The following is a 17,872-nucleotide window of genomic DNA, read 5'->3' on the forward strand; positions in this document are numbered from 1 at the left end:
ACAATTTTTAAAAGTTAAAAGAATTCTCAAGAATGCAGGAATAAAGGTCTCTCAAGACCAAGAGTGCCCGACAAATGGTTTGTCCAGATAGTGGGCTAACCAGGGACAAATTCTCAGGCAATTCTTTTGCCCCAATTCACCCCTGCCTGAGTCCATTTTAAATTACCTTGGGCCCACAGAAAGCGATTGGTTCTGGTTTATATACAGTTTCCTCTTTGAATGGTAGAGTTTCAGCCTGCATTTGTGGATACAGTGACGAACGGTGTTCACAGACGATGGTTTGTGGAAGTGTTCCCCAGCCCATGCAGTCATGTCCACTACAGAATCGTGTGTGTTTTTGATACAGTGCTATCTAAGCACCCCGAATATCACAGCCATCCAATACTGGTTTTCGGAATTGACCGTTGCTTTCAAAGATCTCTTCTGATTCTCTGAATCTTTAGTAATATGTTGTACAGTAGACAATGAAATACCAACATCCTCTGCAATTTTACATTGAGAAACATTATTTTTAAATTGTTTAACTATTTGCCAGTGCAGTCTATTACGGAGTGTTATTGCCAGTTGCTAACGTTATCCAGAGCAAAATACTGGCGTTCCACATTACTTAACTAGCTGATGCAATCAATGGTAGGCCTACTATCCTGTGTACCACCAGTGTTATGTCAGTGTTGATTATAGCCTGCAAGAAAAAACAGTACAAAGCAAATGTTTTGTTTATACTAGCCTCCTGATTCAAGGTAGGAGCAGCCAGCTATCGTTATTACGGATCTGCCGCAGTTTGCTTTGTAACAATCAGTTTAGACACAACACCACAGTGGAAGACCCTTTCACTACAGTATACTTACTGCAGTCTAACTCACACCCACTGACAGGTTCCATGGGAACAAGTGTTTTTTACGTCGCCTGTCAGTGGTCATGATGTTATGTCTGATCGGTGTATATTTAGTTATCAAAAGGACATGAGCTGGTACAACCAATGAGAGGACATTTCCCAACCCTGTTGTTATAGAAGGCAAACCTGTACTATGAAGGGAATTCAACCTACTCAGAGTTAACTCAGGGTTTACAAACTCTGACCGCCTACTCTGGTGCTAAACAGTACTATGACAGTGAATAAGATGTTTCTTATTTGAGTCGGTGTTAATCCCGTGTTAACTTAATTGGGGTCGGTGCGCTTTCGCATGAAAGGGTCGTTTTCGGCCATGCAGACAGAGTTTTTCGCAATGGTGCTTGCTCCATATTTTCCCCAGAAGAATGCACATTGATTGTGTCAGGATATGAGGAGTTTAAAGACATGTTAACGGCCAAATCTACCACTGTGGCAGCAGACAAAGCCAGGGAGGCTAGTTGGCATCGTATTTAGTAAATTTGTAATTATCTTCACAGTGTTTTTATTATAGGCTAATACTCATGTATTTTATCGGCTCTTCATTTATGTGTAAAATCATTAAGATGTACAGATACAACTGCTCATTATATCCATTGTAATAAAGAAATTGGAGCCAGGGGAGAGGGGGAAAGAATTTTCAAGAATACTGTGGTAGATTTATCAGAAACTAATAATCACAAATCTACAAGCTAAAAACTTGAATATATTCTGACATTGTATTCATATCCTACATTTATGAGAGAAAAATTGTTTTTAAAGGAACCACATCGCTTCACTTTGCAAGGCTGCAACATCACACACACGTCTCTGAATGCAGTGGAAAATTGGACTTCATATCTAGTTGTGAGTTTAGCCCACAATCACTATACTATCATGTGCCTTAGAGACTTTGCCGTAAATTGGGCGTAAACATCAAAGTAATCTGGATTTTGTGGGACTTTAATTTCAGACTTTTCTTGTAACTTTGACACCTTCATCTAGTTAATTAACCCCCACCCTGGCTCCATATTTTTGGACATGTAAGATAGTCAAATATGTAAAAATACTTAAGATAATTCAACTACAGCCTACATCTAAGAAACTGTCCCGTTAATTAAGATCTCCCTAAAAATCACAGAAACTGCAGGGCTCGCTGTATGACTGTAATGCTGTTTTGGCTGAACAAGTCAGGATGAAATAATTCATTTTCAAAAGTAAGCCACTTAAAGTGTCGCTTTTCATGACTTCGTGTAAATGTTACATAGAGTGTTTAGGTCAATAGAACAGCTCATGTAACCGATGCAGACAGACACCAGAGTCCAGCTCAAAATGTTTATTCAGATCAGAAAAGGTACAGTCACAGTTGTTAAAATGTCACACAAGAGGAGGTTTATAAGTATCGAGTGCAAAGAACCTGATAAAACCCCCCATCCTTCCTTAACATAACCACCCCCACAATTAGATGTCAAATTACGCTCGTAAATAAACTGGAGCAGAAGGTTGCGTTTAGTTTAAAGCCTGCGTGTCAGTAAGATTTTCACTCCAGGCTCCATCCTGGGACTTTGCGTTTAGCTCTTGCCCTCCAGGGTGTGCTTGTCAAACAGGTACTCTGCCATCTTGTTGGTGTTGGCGTCCATGCGGGTGAGGTTGGTGATGTGGTCGCCCAGCTTCTTGATGGCCTCCACCTGCTCGTTCAGGTAGTGGGTCTCCAGGAAGTCGCACAGCTGAGGACAGGATGAGAGAACAATTGTTGGTTTGGTAAAGACCGACAATTTACTACCAGTACTGATGAACCCCAACAGACTGTTTAAATAACTTACATGAGGGTCTACATGGTCAGAGGCCAGTTTGTGCAGGTCCAGCAGAGCCTGGTTGACCTTCTTCTCCAGCTGCAGGGCGCACTGCATGGCCTCCAGCCCGCTCCCCCACTCATCACGCTCTGGTTTCTAAAGACAGACCGTTACAGCAGACTGAACACTGGATATATTAATCCTTACGCACACAAGACACATTTTGCTGAGTCACCAGTACTACCAATCACCCTCTGTCTCATACCAGGCTCAGGATTAGCTCTGAAGTCATTTAATTCAGGTAACCAGGAGATTTATTATTATGAGAGATCATTTATCTGCCCTAGCCACACAGGGTGAGGACACATGTCACAACAGGACCAGTTCTCCGGTCTGAACTGACCTTGACGTCCTGCAGGACGATGCGTCCTCCTCTTTTGTTCTGGAAGGACAGCAGCTTCTGAGCATGCTCCCTCTCCTCATCACTGTTTTCCTTGAAGAAATGGGCAAAGCCTGGAAGGGCCACATCGTCACGGGAGAAGTAAAAGGCCTGTGAGGGACAAGGTGGGACGAAGGCAGAGGAGAAAAACAGCGATTAGGAGACATGACCCATCATTATTTGGCTAAAGGTTGTTACAATCAGTACTTATGCAGCAGGCCAGTCACAAGAGTCACGGTTTTGTGTCTAAACCAGATACACTGAATTTGACTGACAAACCACCACAAGCAGCATCAGCATGACACAGCTTTTTTTTATTCAGTGAAAACATTCCTTATCTGGCAACCTGCCAGTCAGTGATAAACAACCGAATAAAGTTAATGCAGAAACAGCAAGCTGATATTGTAATGCTACATTATTAAGTTAAGCAGTGACAAACCTTAAATATACACAAATTCAATTGCATTCATTATTATTAATTTTATCATGAAGTCAGTCAGTCTGCCAATGTAGGTGGATGATACATTACCAAAACATGACATTACACAATATTGTTAAGTGTTGTTTTCCTCACCATAGAAGTGTAGGTGTAAGAGGCGTACAGCTCCATGTTGACCATCCGGTTGATGGCGGCCTCGCACTCGCGGTGGTAGTTCTGACGCACTTGGGACTCCATTTTAGCTGGCGTTTAGCTTTTTATTAACAAAACGGTACAAAAACAGAGCTTTACGACGACTTTATCAGCAGTGTTCAAGTAGAAAAAAGGCTTCTCGTGTCCGGAATGCAGAGTAGTTGAAATAAAAGCGGGACGAAGGAAGAAGTTCCGTTCAAACACTGTTGAAGCAAGAACTCCTCAAGATTTTCTTCCCTGGTGTAAATGGCAGGTGAGTCGCTCCGAGTATTTATACCAGACACGGCAGACCTCGTGACATCACTCTACATATTTCCGCCAATCACAGAGCTGAGAAAGCGCATGACCATGGCAACGCCTTGCGCTGAGAGATCCAGTTTCTTTCTTCAGGCTACTCGTTACACACGGAAATATTGGTTTAATGTTCCGTTAATTAATGCGGAACTGCTGACAGCCACTCACCTGCTATGACGAAGCACTTTTGGTGTTTTCAGGGGACAATGGACAGCACTAATGAATTGACATTTAGTATAGAAGAGGTTCAAGTGTGTAATTTTATGTGTGTAAAGGTGAGTCGTTAAGTTCTCATTTTCCCTTTGTTTGCACAAAAAAGTGAATAAATAGGAAACAAAATAGTCAATGCTTTTCTGAAGTATCAAAGACGATGTTCTCCCCTCACATGCCTCACAGTGGTTATACTTTTTCAGACCATCTGCCAAATGCCATTGCCCCCCCCCCTGTATAAAAATACAGTATACAAAAACAATAATAGAAAATTGAACAGAAGCAAACTATAAACTTTATTCCATTGACAAGGCTGAGGATGAATTTGAGTAGCTCATAGCTTGGTGGGAAAGCTGCTCTGCAGTCTGGCGTGCAACAGCAGAAACTTCTGTATCTTTTTTCAAGATGACAGCAGGGTTAACAGGCTGTGTCTGGGGTGGGACTGTAGTCCCCTACTGTCCTTTAATATCCTTTAAAATAGTTTAAGTAAATAGTACAAGACAACATCACTTTCGCTCTCATCAGACAAGGAACCAACAGCAGTGAGCCAGCAGTTTTCCACTTGTAAAGCTGTGCTAGTCTGGACAAGTGCTTAACATAAGGACACTGCTTCTGTTTACATGGCACTATTCTCTGTATCCTACCTCTCCCTGACATCAATTATCTTTAATCTTACTTGAAAGGTTATTTTAATTAATTTGGTGAAGGAAACTTGTGAATTATTCACCCATTATTTTAAGTTGTAGTATTAATGTATCTGCTTAAGACTATAGACTGTTGGCCAAAGAGAGCTGGATATTGAGCTGAGGTTCATCATCTTACATCTCCAAGTAGTTGCTTCCTTTATAGCCTTGGGCTTAAGGTCTTATTTGCACACGGTAAGTATGGGTGCCATGCGGGCAGGCATGAAGTTGATGAGGAAGTGGCACAGTGTTACACAGGAATTATCAAGGCGTCATTCTTAATGAACATGTTGTATGGCTGGTATGGCTGCAGTCCAGCCATACCAGCCATACCAACACCTGGTCCCAGTGCTCCTAGTCATCTTGATTTGTAATTTAATCTATGTTTTTGTAAATAAATTGGGACAATTTTTGGTGCCGCCCCCCCCCCCCCCTTTGTTTGCCATGGCCCTTGGAGCCACGCATGACACTTTGCTGTCACCCTATCTCGTCTTACTCACATTGTTTGCATTGCATCTTTCCATAGGGCTTTGTTCTAAGACCCACATGTGGTTGGCTTGTGAAACATAACTCATGCTCTTTCCTGGTAATCAATCACTCTTAAGCTTTCCACCTGCAGGGAAAATTGTTCATGTTAGTAAAAAATAACAAAGGAACAAGAAAGTTAAAAAAGCAAACCAAGAACAGGACAAGATTTACTAAAAACTGTATAATATAACTATATTGTGTCAGCTCCCATAACTGTGTACATGTTTGCAAATTTCAATTTCTATCAATAATATCTAGTAATAGTTACTAAAAGAGGAAAGTCTATTTTTGTTAATGAAGTGCATGTTTCTTTTCAAACATTTCTCATTAGTTACTGCTGGGAAGGTCTAGAGGCCAACTACTCAGCAACAACAATTTCAGGTCAACTAGTTATACTGGCTGCACCGAGATATGCTAACATTTGCTAATTAGCACTAAACCCAAAGTACACCATAGGCTGATGGAATTGTAATTTTTAAGTAAGTTTTGCAGGTATAAGGTCTTAAATCACAGTACATGAAACATTAATGGATTACCAAATTTATAACAATTCATCCTCAAGGGGGCATAAATGTCTGTACACAATGTTCAAACACAATCTGTCAAACAGCTGTTGAGGTATGGATGGCAACACCAGCAGACCGGCGTTGCCATCCATGAAGCCATGCTAAAAAAAGAAATACGACAAGAGTGTGCACATTCATTAAATCTTCTTTTAGTTATGTTTAGACAGTGAGACCCACAGTGTCATTCTCTGGAAATACTCATACAGATGTTTTGGTGTGAACTTCTCTGAGAATGTTTGCGCAGAGTGTACTTCCATGACTAAAAGCAACAGTATTATTGTACAGTAATTAAGTATACAGTACAGTAGCGTATTCAGATTGAGTTTACACACGATTGATCAATATTTTCTCAGTCATAGACAAAACTCTGAGGCAGATGAGTTTAAGTTGTAGACTGAAAAAAAGATATGTTGTATTGTTGTAAAAAAACAAAACAAAAAAACCACTGAGATATTTGACTGAAACAATGATAGATTCTACTATGTCTCTGTGATACTTCCAATAATCTACAGTCTTCCAACTACTTTTTGATCCAGGGCTCTGCTACCTGCAGGTCTGTCTGAAAAGACATATGCTGACTCATTCAAGATTCAAGATACTTCTAATAAACCAAGCAGAGCTGTGATGACTATTGGGGAAAAAAATAGCAGAAGATAAAGGTAGAAAGACACCAGGACTTGTGTTTATGACGGCAGAAATAGCATAGCAATAGCAAACATCAGGTCGACTTGGTTCTGTGTTTATACTCCCTTGTTAGTTTGACGAGGTGAGAGGAAGAACCTACACTGGTTATCTAATGAAGGTACATGTAATGATGTTAATACATCAATACATCAGCAATGCAGCTAACATGAGCCCTTCATTATCAGTTTTCATTAGTATTTAATAATTTTTTTTTTTTTTTACGGAAATCCATCCCAGACTGAATGCCTGTGTCTTCCCCTGCCATAACCTCAAAATTAAATCCGTTTATATATTTCACCCCTCGATTTCTCATTCCGCTCACTCACTCATAATCTGGTAAATAAATCCCTGTTGTCTGACCTGTCGTCCCTGAATGCACCTTTGTTTGTTTGTTGTCTGTTCACAGTTCATTTCACTGACATCTTGTGATTTTCATGGTCACAGTTCATTTTTTGTCCTTCCGTATAAATCCATAACCTACAGATCAGAGATTACCTCTACAGGCTGATGTTAAAACAGTAGGTATCTGCAGCTCTTCCCCCTCTATTTTGTTAGTCACCTCCATCTTTCATTTCCCTCCCCCTGTCTTCTTATGCCGTAGGAATCCAGACACTCTTCCACTGGACGGCATTTCTCCACATCTCTTCCAGGAGTGAGGGGTGAGCCCAGTCTTTCCCCTCCCCGTCCTTTTGGCAGAACAGGCGCAGGACTTTCAAAGGGCTGGTGCAGGTGTACTGGAGGTACTGACAGCCCTGCAGCAGGAGTGAAGATGTTAATAGGTGTCAGGGCTGGGTCATAAGAGTTCTGTCTGGTGTCCTGGGTATTGTTAATTTCAGAGTGAGGACTTAATTGAACCCTGCTTTCAGGGGGCTCAGATATCTATTGAGGGAGGTTCTTGACAAAATGTGAACACTGGTGTAAGTGTTGGTGTTTTGTCCTCACCTCAGCACTGCCCCAGTACCAGATGGCCTTGATGACACTGTGATTAGCCAGAGCCACGGTCAGCTGGTCTCTACTTCCTGTAACGACATTTACCAAACCTGCTGGCAGGTCTGAAGACTGGAGCACCTGAGGAGAAGGAGGAAACAAGGCTATAAAGATAAAAATCAGTGTGACAGATGTGCACAGGTGTTCTCAGTGGCAGTTAGTGACATGTCTGTTGTTGGCCCTATTTGAATTATTTATTTACGTGGACGACGCAGAGCTGTACTTGTCCATTAAACCTAATGAGCTCAGCAAACTACTGAAACTAATGGATAGCTCAGACTCTACAGTCTGTCCAAATTTAACCGAATTATCAGAAAAAGGAAATCTAAATTTATGCAGGTCCATTACTCTTTTTGAATGTTAGGAGTTGAATATATCAAGATAAACCGTTGCATTACAGAAAACTACGGCACGTCTATTCTTTAACTGCTGTTTTCTTTTTCTCTGTGAAGCACTTTGTAATCATTCTATTTGTTGCTGTTGTGTTTGGCTTCTGACTGTTGATATTTTCTGAGAAATGCTTTTATTTTGAAGTCTTTTCTAACTTTTGTACTGAGAAGTGCAGCAGCTTTTCTCCCTCCTTTGACCAACTTGCTGAACATTTACCATCTTTACACTTACCTGAATGAATGCCAAGGCTGGTAGTGGGTACTTCTGACTGGGGACCATGATGATGGCGTTACCAGTGGCGATGGCTGCCCCAAGAAGTGTTACCATAGAGAGGAGGGGATCCTTGTCAGGGAGGACGACCCCCACGACTCCCAGGGCTTCAGGGAGGGAGAGAGCAGAGCCAGACTGTGGCACAGGCTGAAGGAGAGGGGCAGCAAATGCAGTTTTGGAGGTCAGCAAATGCTACCAATCTCCCTGACAACCATCTCATGTTTTCATTACTGGAATTAAGTTTTTTACAAACTGTGCATAATACAGAAAAAGCCTCACCGGAGCTCCTCCTCGGACTTTGTCACAGTACGCTGCCCAATCACTGAGCCTGCCGATGCTGAGCTCTACCTGCTCGTCAGCATCTTCCATGGAGAGGCTGGTCTGAACTTTGATTGAAGCAGCTAGGTCGCGCTTCTTTGCTTCCAGGCCCTTGGCCAGAGAGTAGAGAGACTGGGCGCGTGCAGACGGAGTCTTTTTCATCCAGCTAGAGGAGGGGAAAGATGTTACAAGAAATTAAATGATTATAAAGAAGCATTTACGCCGACACCAACATGTCTCATTCTTTGTCAGGTTACATTTCAGTATTTTAAAGTGGGAATAATGGTTAAAAACAAAGAGTATGAATGTCCTGCAGGGAAACCACACTGAGCTGGTTTGTTTATTGGATTTCAGTGTGACAAAACTCTGTTGATACACTTGTACTTTGTTGATACTGTGTTTCACCTTTTTATCAATGCCCAACATCAAGTTGGACTTTGACTGGTGATAAACATACACACAGCCAACTGGGTTGTGAAATACCTTGCTGCCTTTCTGGATTGTTTACATGTGTGTCCTTATGTGAGTCTGAAAACCTGAATAAATGCCTTTTATTAAAAAGCTCAAATTCACGATATCAGGAGTTATCTTTGGCAAATAATGATAGGTTTAACTTGGGATATATTGCATTTGAACTCCTAGGCCAAATTCAATAATTGCATGGTCTTTGACAGAATTTAACAAAACTATGGAACAAAGGTAGGATTTTAGATTCTAATTCATATGTTTTTGATGCTGCTCATTTTGCACAATCCATGAGTTGGGAAAAAGATTCTGTTTGGGTTGTTTTAGTGAGCCCATTGGCATGATAGGATTGTTCTGAGAGAACTGCACATCTAATTTGCTCTAACATTAAGCAGCTAACAATAAACTGGTCAAAATGAGTGATTATGATTAGGGAAATATAAATCCGTTTGGATCAGTAGAGGCACGTATAACTGGCCTAATTAAGTGAACTTGCTGTTGGCCAGACGTGAGCTATCCACATTATACACAAGTTTCTGTTTTGTTAGTTTGTGTGGTCAACTTATTGTGCATTAAGCTACTGCTGATATTTTAACATCTTTACTGTGAAACTAGAAGAATGTGTAACTTCATGCATCTGCAGCCTTGTAGCGCTTGTGTCTGGTGGAACTTGGAACCGAGTGCTGAGGCTTCACCTTGATCTACTGCAGCCTGGATTGTACCTCAGTTGTCGCTTTGGACAAGATCACATGCCAAATGACTACATGTAAGTTTACACAGAGTGTAGGTCATGTTTTCAGATAAGAATTTAAGGAAAATTAACAAATAATAACAATGCCACATCATATAACTTTATAATTTAATAAAGTTGGATCTCTAACAAATCTGTACATTTATCATCATTTGTTTAAGATTATTTTGTTTTGTTTTAAGTGAATTGAGTATCATCATGGTACATCCCAAGGTTCTGGTTATTGTCTTTGTTATTATGCACTTTAATTTCTTTAAATGTATCATTTATCTGATTAATTTATTTGTACTCATTTGCTTTGGACTCTATATTTTCATTATTTATTTAAAAAATATTTTATTATTAAAAATGGGCACTGACTACTAAGTCTGATCTGACTACACTACCTTGGTATAGCCAAATAAAAAAAGAATTTCAACAAGAACAAATAAATGTGTGTGTCTACTGCAGGTATATCAGCTCTTTTTCACATTGGAAATGTAAATGTTTCCACTGTGGCCTTGGGTTTGTGACTTTGAAAGCCCAACATGCATCAGCTGGTGTGTAACTTGTGTATGTTTGTGTGGCAAAGCTCTCACCCAGGTTGGACTTTGACAGCAGCCTCCACAGCGTTACGGACATCTTTCCGGCCTCCATCTGGACAATAGGCTAACACGCCGCCGCCCCCTGGTGACTGCACAGCCACGCTGCAGCCAGACACTGATTTACAAGCCTTACCGCTGACAAACTGCTGGTAGGACTTAGGAGCACTGAAGGAAGATTTAAAGATATTAATATATGTGCTTATTACGCAGCTGTGATGCCTTATAAACATGACGTAAAGTAAACAGAGCATTACACACCCACCTGGCAGGGTCGGACTCATCAGGAATGATAGCCGGGGAGGTTGCTGTTCCAAACTTCGAGTAGTCCATAGAGACAGGGGAAGAGCGAGGTAGAGGAGGAGAGGAGGAAGAAGATGGGCGTAGAAACTGGTACAGACCCTGGCAGAAAGCAGAGAGGTGGTCAAAATACAGTACAAAACTCATCTGCATGGTAGTAAGATTGTTCTAGTATGTAACCAACATAATGTATTAAAAGGGTTATTAAACAAGTCAAACAAGCTTTATACTTGTCTTTACTCCAATTAATAAAGAAAATACTTTATTTACAGTTTCCATAATTGAATGTGCTTAATGCTTGGGAGATGCGGCCAACCCTGTTTAAAATCAATTAAAACTATAAATAAATGTGTGATAAATAGATAAGTAGAATAGTAAAATTTATTATTTATCTATGCCCCATTTTTGCCACACAATAAGGCCATTCTCCTCATCATATTTCCAATTTTCCTAATGCTTACTTGATAATTGGATGGGCATGTCCAGAGCAATGATTGGAACAGGGGTGTGTGTGTGTGTGTAATGCTGCATTCCTGTCAAGTTGTTAAGACTGTAATTACTGACTAAGAGAAAATGTCAGCCTTCCAGGTGTAATTCTGGGTTGGAGATATCAAGAATTTCTGACGACAATATTTCCCATTTCGGGGGAAAGAACTACTGAGTTGTCAAAATGGGGACAGAATGTATCATAGCTAGCAGCTGCAATAAAATCCAATATTAACACTATTAATATTAGTACAATCAATGAATGAACTATAACAAGAGTTATACATAGTTTGTTTGTTTCTGGTTAACAAACTGCCCATTTAGGCTGTTTAAATGATGTGACTACAAGGCTAGCGACATCGAGAGGACTGTGTGGCTAGCTAGCTTAACTGAAAATAATGCAGCTAAACTGACAGTCAGCTTTTGTAACTAGCTAAAGATAACTTTTTGCACTAAACTACACCAGCCAGTATAATTTATATACTGTACTGCATACTGCTGTAACACCACTATATGAAGTCTTGTAACAGTGGCTAAAGCATTTTAGCCAACAAGCTAACACTTACAAAATTAGCTAACTAACTAACACTACTTAGAAGTTTACAGACACCATGCTTCTATCTTCACAGCATTATCTTCATCTTTAAGTGCATATCTCCTCTCTTTATCCAGGACCACAAATACATTTCAGTCAGTTCTGGGGCTCTGTAAGTGTCTCTTTTCAAAGTGTTACCTGTGTAAACCACTGAAACCCACCTCCTGTCCTCCGTCAGTGCAGGTGCCGCTGTCTTTGTGACCGGAGACAGGCAGACAGGGGTCAGACACAGAGCTGGAATTCACCCACACTGAGCCAACTGACAGACTGAGTAGAGAGGAAGAAGAAACATCAGTAAGGAGTAGTTGACCCCTTTCACTTGAGATATTTTGACTTCTAAAGCAGGAAAAGCAGAGGTGTTTAACATTAACAATGGCCCCATGCCAGTAAGCGTCCCAGTAAGCCATGTCGGTGAGTGACCATGCAAAAACATCAGAGCCCTGCAACTGGCAACTCAACGAAATGGAACGCAGCCATTATTAATGTTATTAATTCCACCCGTGCTTTTCCTACCAGTTGTTTATAAATACAACATGAGCGAAAAGGGATGGAAGGATATGGGCGAGAGAAGCCAAAAAGAAGAGATAGGAAACATTTACTAAGATTAACGTTTGCCAGTAAAAAAATAAACGTTTTTTTGGAAGAAGACAGGAAAAAAATGAAAAGGCAAAGAAACATACAAGAAAAGTGAGATGGTAGGTGTGTGAATGTGCGCACCTCTTAGCTGTCTCCAGAGCCAGGGTGAGGTCTTCAGTCCAGATAGAGGCTGCCTGGCCATGAGGACTGTGGTTTCCTGTGTAGAACAGAGGCTGTTACTGTGGTTCAAGTAGGAATTCAATATTAAACTTCCAGTTCCTATTCCTTACCCAGGGTCACTGCTTCTGTGTTGCTTCTGAAGGTCATGAGAGGCAGCAGTGGTCCAGGAGAGGGGTTGACCACAAACGGAGAGGAGGGGGCCGCCCCGCAGAGCACCGTGGGAGGGTACTGAGCACCTGAAGGGGGGGCAGAGCAGGACTGAACCAACTGGGGGGCAGAGAGAGAAAAATAACTGTTTTTCATCCAGAAAGAAAACAAAACACAGTAAGTTACAGCTCATTATTCTTTTTCAAATACTTAATGTTCCTACTTTTGGGCCTTGGAAATGTTTTTAGTCATTTACATATTTTCTATTTACAGCCAAAGGGCATCTTTTTACAAATGATACAACAGTCTAAGTCAGGCTGTTGGTGGGCTGCAGATTGCTTTTCAATAGATGCAGGCATCATGGCATGGTCTAAAGCTTAATGCTGAGGAAACCAAATTCATGATCTTTTCCAGAGCTCACTCCCAGATCTCAGAGAATGTTGGCATTTAAGTACAGGGATATTTGCGTGGCTGTGGCTGCCTTTTTTTAGAGTGCACACTGAGAACCTACTGAAGAAACTGAAAGTTAGGCTGGATTTGTAATGTCAAAAATAGGACCAGTCTTAATTGAACAGTTCAGTAAACTCTTGTAAAGGCTACGTTCTTAAGTATTCTAGACTATGGAGACATCATTAACATGCATTCTGCCTTCCCTACACTTCACTGGCTAGACCCTGTGTATCTTGTCTCCTGGGCTTCATTAAGCCTTAGGATAGAGCAGCATTTGTATATTTTTATTTACAAAGCCATACTGGGTAAATTCCCTTCATATCTGTGAGATCTCACTCACCACCAGCTATGTTTTAATTGATTTTGGCTCCAGATGGCTGCTCTGTCAGGTACCCAGGATTTGCTCAGAACTCGGTAGAGCAACAAATTTTAGGCAAAATATGTTAATTATTAAATTAAAAATGTAATTCCAGTCTGTCAGCCTGAACTTGCTCTACTCTCTTCCACCCTTTTTGAACATCACTGCACCGAAGCTCCTCTTTTCTTTGTGTTTCTGACTAACCGTGGCCCCTTGCTGCTGAGCTTCCTGTACTGCAGCGTCCACCAGGAGCCTGTCTCCATCACTGTGCAGGAGCACACACTTCATCCCTGCCATGCGCAGCCTGAGACGGGCCACGACATGGTCCAGCACACTCTCCTGCACGCACAACACCCAGTAGACCTGAGGGGAGGTACGAAGACAGGACTGTTAAAGAGAAGTGGTGGGATGATGGGATGGCATGGGACACGCTCCATCCTCCTATAGGGGACACTTTTCCACATAAATGACCTCTCTTTTCTTCTTGAAGGCCGTCTCTATCACTTCATCCACTGCGCTGTCGATGTCGGCTGACTCAAAGATGATGAAGGGACACGTAGCGCCAATGATGGGAGAGACAGAAACGGGAACGCCCATCCCTGCTGTGGCCTTACAGAGCATCACCCCATCCTGAAAGAGAAGAGAAACATTGTTGTAGTGATTTAGGAAATGTTGGTAACAATAAAAACACCTGGAAGCTTTAGAACAAATGTATAGGGAGGCTGTCAACTTTCTGGTTAGGAATATAACATCTATTTTCTCACACACCTGCTTGTTGCCGCTGTAGGTGACGTAGCTGATGCTGGGACTCTGGGCCACTTTGGCCCCCAGCGAAACGTCGCTTCCTGTTACCACATTAAGAGCCCCGGCAGGAAGTCCTGCTCCCACAAAAAGCTGTGCCAAAAGGAGCGCTGGAGGGCCATTGCTGTGACCAGGGACAATGATGACAGAGTTGCCTAGAAGAAGGCAGGATTCAATTACAACTCACAAAACCTATTACAGGTTTGAATAGAAATTACAAATGAGGAAAGAAATTAAGCTTATATATATATATATATATATATATATATATATATATATATATATATATATATATATATATATTATATATATATATATATATATATATATATATATATATATATATATATATATATATATATATATATATATATATATATACACACACAAAGGAACCTTTTCAATGTGTATCTAATTAATACAGTGAGTGTGTGTGGGGGGGGGGGGGGGGGGGGGGGTATTACCCATGGCCAGTGCAGGTAGGACTTTGAGCAAAAGGGAATAGAGAGAGCAGTCATCAGAGCCAACTACTGCCACCACACCTGGGAAACAGGAAAAACTAAATTAAACAACAACTCTTAGCCCAAAAACTCTCCTTAAACAGGAACTTTAAAACCAGATGCTATTTTGTAAACACCCCAGTTGACCTCACCTAGTGGTGTCCAGTTGGTGATAAGAGTGTCTCTGAGCTGAGCCCAGCTGCTGTAGTATTGCAGCAGTCTGACGAGGGCGGAGGGCGAGCAGGAGGCCCCACACAGCTCACACAGCTCCGACACACACTGACTGTGCTGGCCGAGAACGCTCACCAACCTGTTGGTGGTGGACAAGCGACGCGGACATTAATCTCCACGCGGTGGTTCAAACAGTCAATGCTGAGGTTCCTGAAATGTGTAAAGGTGAGTCTGACGTACCTGAGCAGCACTTTGGCCCTCTGGTAGCACGTCAGGCCGCTCCAGGCCTTGTAGCCGTTAACAGCAGAGGAGGCGCACTGGGAAACGTCATCCTCCACGGCACACACTGTGTTGCACACATTACCACCTGAAGCCCAGAGGAGTGAAAACGCATGCATGTGGTCAGTTTCATCATCTTCATTTGTCCACGTGAAAGATAAAAATGTGTAGGTTTTCCATGCACTGTAAATTCAGGGCGCTCTTACCTTTAGAGTCAGTCAGGGAGCAGCTCCGTCGGTCTGCTTGACAGACAAACTTGCCATCGATGAACAGACCCAGAGAACGGGAGTGGTGATCCAGCCAGGCCTGATGGAGAAGACAACAGTCAACATTCAGGCTCCAAGTAACCCCAAAATGCAGCAAGGACATGAGAACTCACACAAATCACATTGAGACGTGTTCAGGAAAGATGTGAGTAGTGTGTACAGCATAGACTAGTGGAGGGCCTTAAGACAAGCCAAGGGTCACACAAGATGTGATTTCCATTTTTTCACCACAAAAAAAAAAAGACTGAGGCGACTTTTACATTAACTACATTTGATTTGTTACTTTTCCAAACCTTCAAAACTAAAGCAATAAGAATTTTTTTTTTATCACATTACAAACCCTATTAAATATGCTATAACACCACAACAAGAGTTTTCCAGGTACACAGAGATTGGAAATATGGACTTTCAGAGATGGTAAATAGAGCTCAAAGAAATGTCGGTTCATCTAAATAAAGTTTGAAATGACCAAGATGAGCTTTTGATCAAAAAAAAACAACAACTATATTTAACTATTTAGCATACCTGTTTTTTATTGATTGTTTAATAATCATCTGCAAATACACACAAAGGTGAACTGCTGTTTTCATCTTTCTGAGACCTGTATTATTTCACTTAATATTGTTGTTAAGATCATATATGTCACATATTTCACATCATCCTTACTCGTCTTGCTAGGTTGTTGAAATACGGGGGGGGGGGGGGAATAAATAAAATAAAACATTACTATGAAGAGGTGACTTGGTTTAAAAAAAGAAAAGTTTGGGATCCACAAGTGATTACCAGAACAACAAAGACTGATGATCTGTGGGAGCCAAATAGCTCGGACAAAGAAAAAGAAAATCAAGGTGAATGTGCAGGAAAACACATTTGGCAAAGTGTATTTGAAATGCACTCTGATGTCTGTGCTGCAGGGTCTCTCAGCTGAAAAGAGAGCAAGAGATAAGGGTTCATATAACTGTACTTTATTATAAGCTTGTTACCACCACCAACAACTATGAAAACTTCTTCCCATTATGGCTCCAAATGAGGCCAATCTGACACTGTAGAGATACCCAAACCCATGCTCACATTTTATTGGTCAGGAAGACGCCACCTCTGCTCTCCTCTGCTCCGAGTGTGTCAACTATTTACAGACACAAGAGCAAAGTACAGAACTTCTCTCTGACCCACCAAGCTCATCTTCAGTTAGCAACCCAGACCGAACTAAAGCTGCTCTGATATCATATTGAAATCATGCCTACATTCTCATTTGATTACCTTAATCTAGTCTCGTTACAGCAGAAAGACAGACTGCAGAGATGAGGTCAACAGTAGAACCACCTTGGAGCTTTTTAATTAAACTGAGATATTCAGTTCAGGACACTGTGAAAACACATCGACTGTAAGTTACTGTATGGGCACATTTTCCTGATCCTTAAACAACGTGGATCACCAAACTGTATCTGTATCACCAACACATTAACTTAGCTGACCAACTACATCAGGAATTCACGCCTTAGTGCTCTGATTTGACTCTGGGTCTGACTCAATTATCAAAAATCATTGGAGAAGACTTCCCTGAAGCAGAAACATGTGTCCAAACATCTGGCCTCACCCTTGCCATTTCATAACTAACTGCATCACAGTCTAAGTCACATGTTTGCCTTGTGAGTTTAACAGTCAGCTAACAGTAAGTTAAATGAACTTCACATGGGTCAAACAGCCTAACAGGAATACGCTAACATTAGCACAAGTGAGTAATTCACACGAGTAAAACACCTAATATTTGCCAGTACGGGGCATTTCATGCTAACCAAATCCCTTGAATCTCTTCTCTGTTGAGAATTAGCCAGGAAGACAACTTTACCTGTGCAGTGGTGGTGCTAGAAGTTGCTGCTGGTCCGTACTCCATGCTTTGAAAAATATCGTACACTGTCTTGATGGTGCTACCAGCCATAATAATGTTAGTTACAAGTCAGAGAGGAAGCAAGTCTCCCTAGCGCTGTGTGTTCGTTTCTGTGCGGTGTTCAGGGTGAAATTCTGCACTTTCAAGCTTGTAAGACGGTTCCTGCAACAAACTAACTTTACACAGAAAAGGAAGGAAGGGGACCGAGCTCCCACACTCACGTCAAAAGTAACGTGCTAGCAGCCCTCCCACTAAAAGCCTTTTGAGACTGTGGACCTGGATGTGCTTGGAGAGGCTTCACTCCTGCTCACTTCCGGTGTTGTATGCGGTTTCTAACAGTTCATTTATTAGACAGGATTTAAGCAAAAACAACGTAATGTTTACGGGTTTTGTAAACTTCCCTAAGCAATTTAAGAC

At 41.4% G+C, this 17,872-nt stretch overlaps 2 protein-coding genes across 2 annotated transcripts; both read right to left on the reverse strand.

Annotated features, from left to right (window-relative positions):
• Positions 1-2,189: 2,189 nt before the first annotated feature.
• LOC119882643 (ferritin, middle subunit) lies at positions 2,190-3,983 on the reverse strand. Its single transcript, XM_038692791.1, has 4 exons — positions 3,675-3,983; positions 3,065-3,211; positions 2,692-2,817; positions 2,190-2,595 (listed from the first exon to the last, which is right to left on the reverse strand). Exons 1-4 carry the CDS (start codon positions 3,774-3,776, stop codon positions 2,440-2,442), a joined length of 531 nt encoding a protein of 176 aa, XP_038548719.1. The 5' UTR covers positions 3,777-3,983; the 3' UTR covers positions 2,190-2,439.
• A 1,987-nt stretch (positions 3,984-5,970) lies between these two features.
• On the reverse strand, positions 5,971-17,693 carry aldh16a1 (aldehyde dehydrogenase 16 family, member A1). Its single transcript, XM_038692716.1, has 17 exons — positions 17,417-17,693; positions 15,508-15,607; positions 15,263-15,389; positions 15,004-15,161; positions 14,816-14,893; positions 14,319-14,506; positions 14,022-14,180; positions 13,755-13,913; positions 12,706-12,862; positions 12,557-12,632; positions 12,001-12,106; positions 10,724-10,860; positions 10,456-10,626; positions 8,623-8,827; positions 8,305-8,490; positions 7,639-7,764; positions 5,971-7,448 (listed from the first exon to the last, which is right to left on the reverse strand). The coding sequence occupies exons 1-17, from the start codon at positions 17,504-17,506 to the stop codon at positions 7,287-7,289; spliced, it is 2,385 nt and encodes a 794-aa protein (XP_038548644.1). The 5' UTR covers positions 17,507-17,693; the 3' UTR covers positions 5,971-7,286.
• Positions 17,694-17,872: the final 179 nt, after the last annotated feature.

This window comes from Micropterus salmoides, unplaced genomic scaffold (assembly GCF_014851395.1).
Source record: "Micropterus salmoides isolate LMB-PRFRI ecotype aquatic unplaced genomic scaffold, ASM1485139v1 Ms_hic_scaffold_10, whole genome shotgun sequence".
Lineage (NCBI taxonomy): Eukaryota > Metazoa > Chordata > Actinopteri > Centrarchiformes > Centrarchidae > Micropterus > Micropterus salmoides.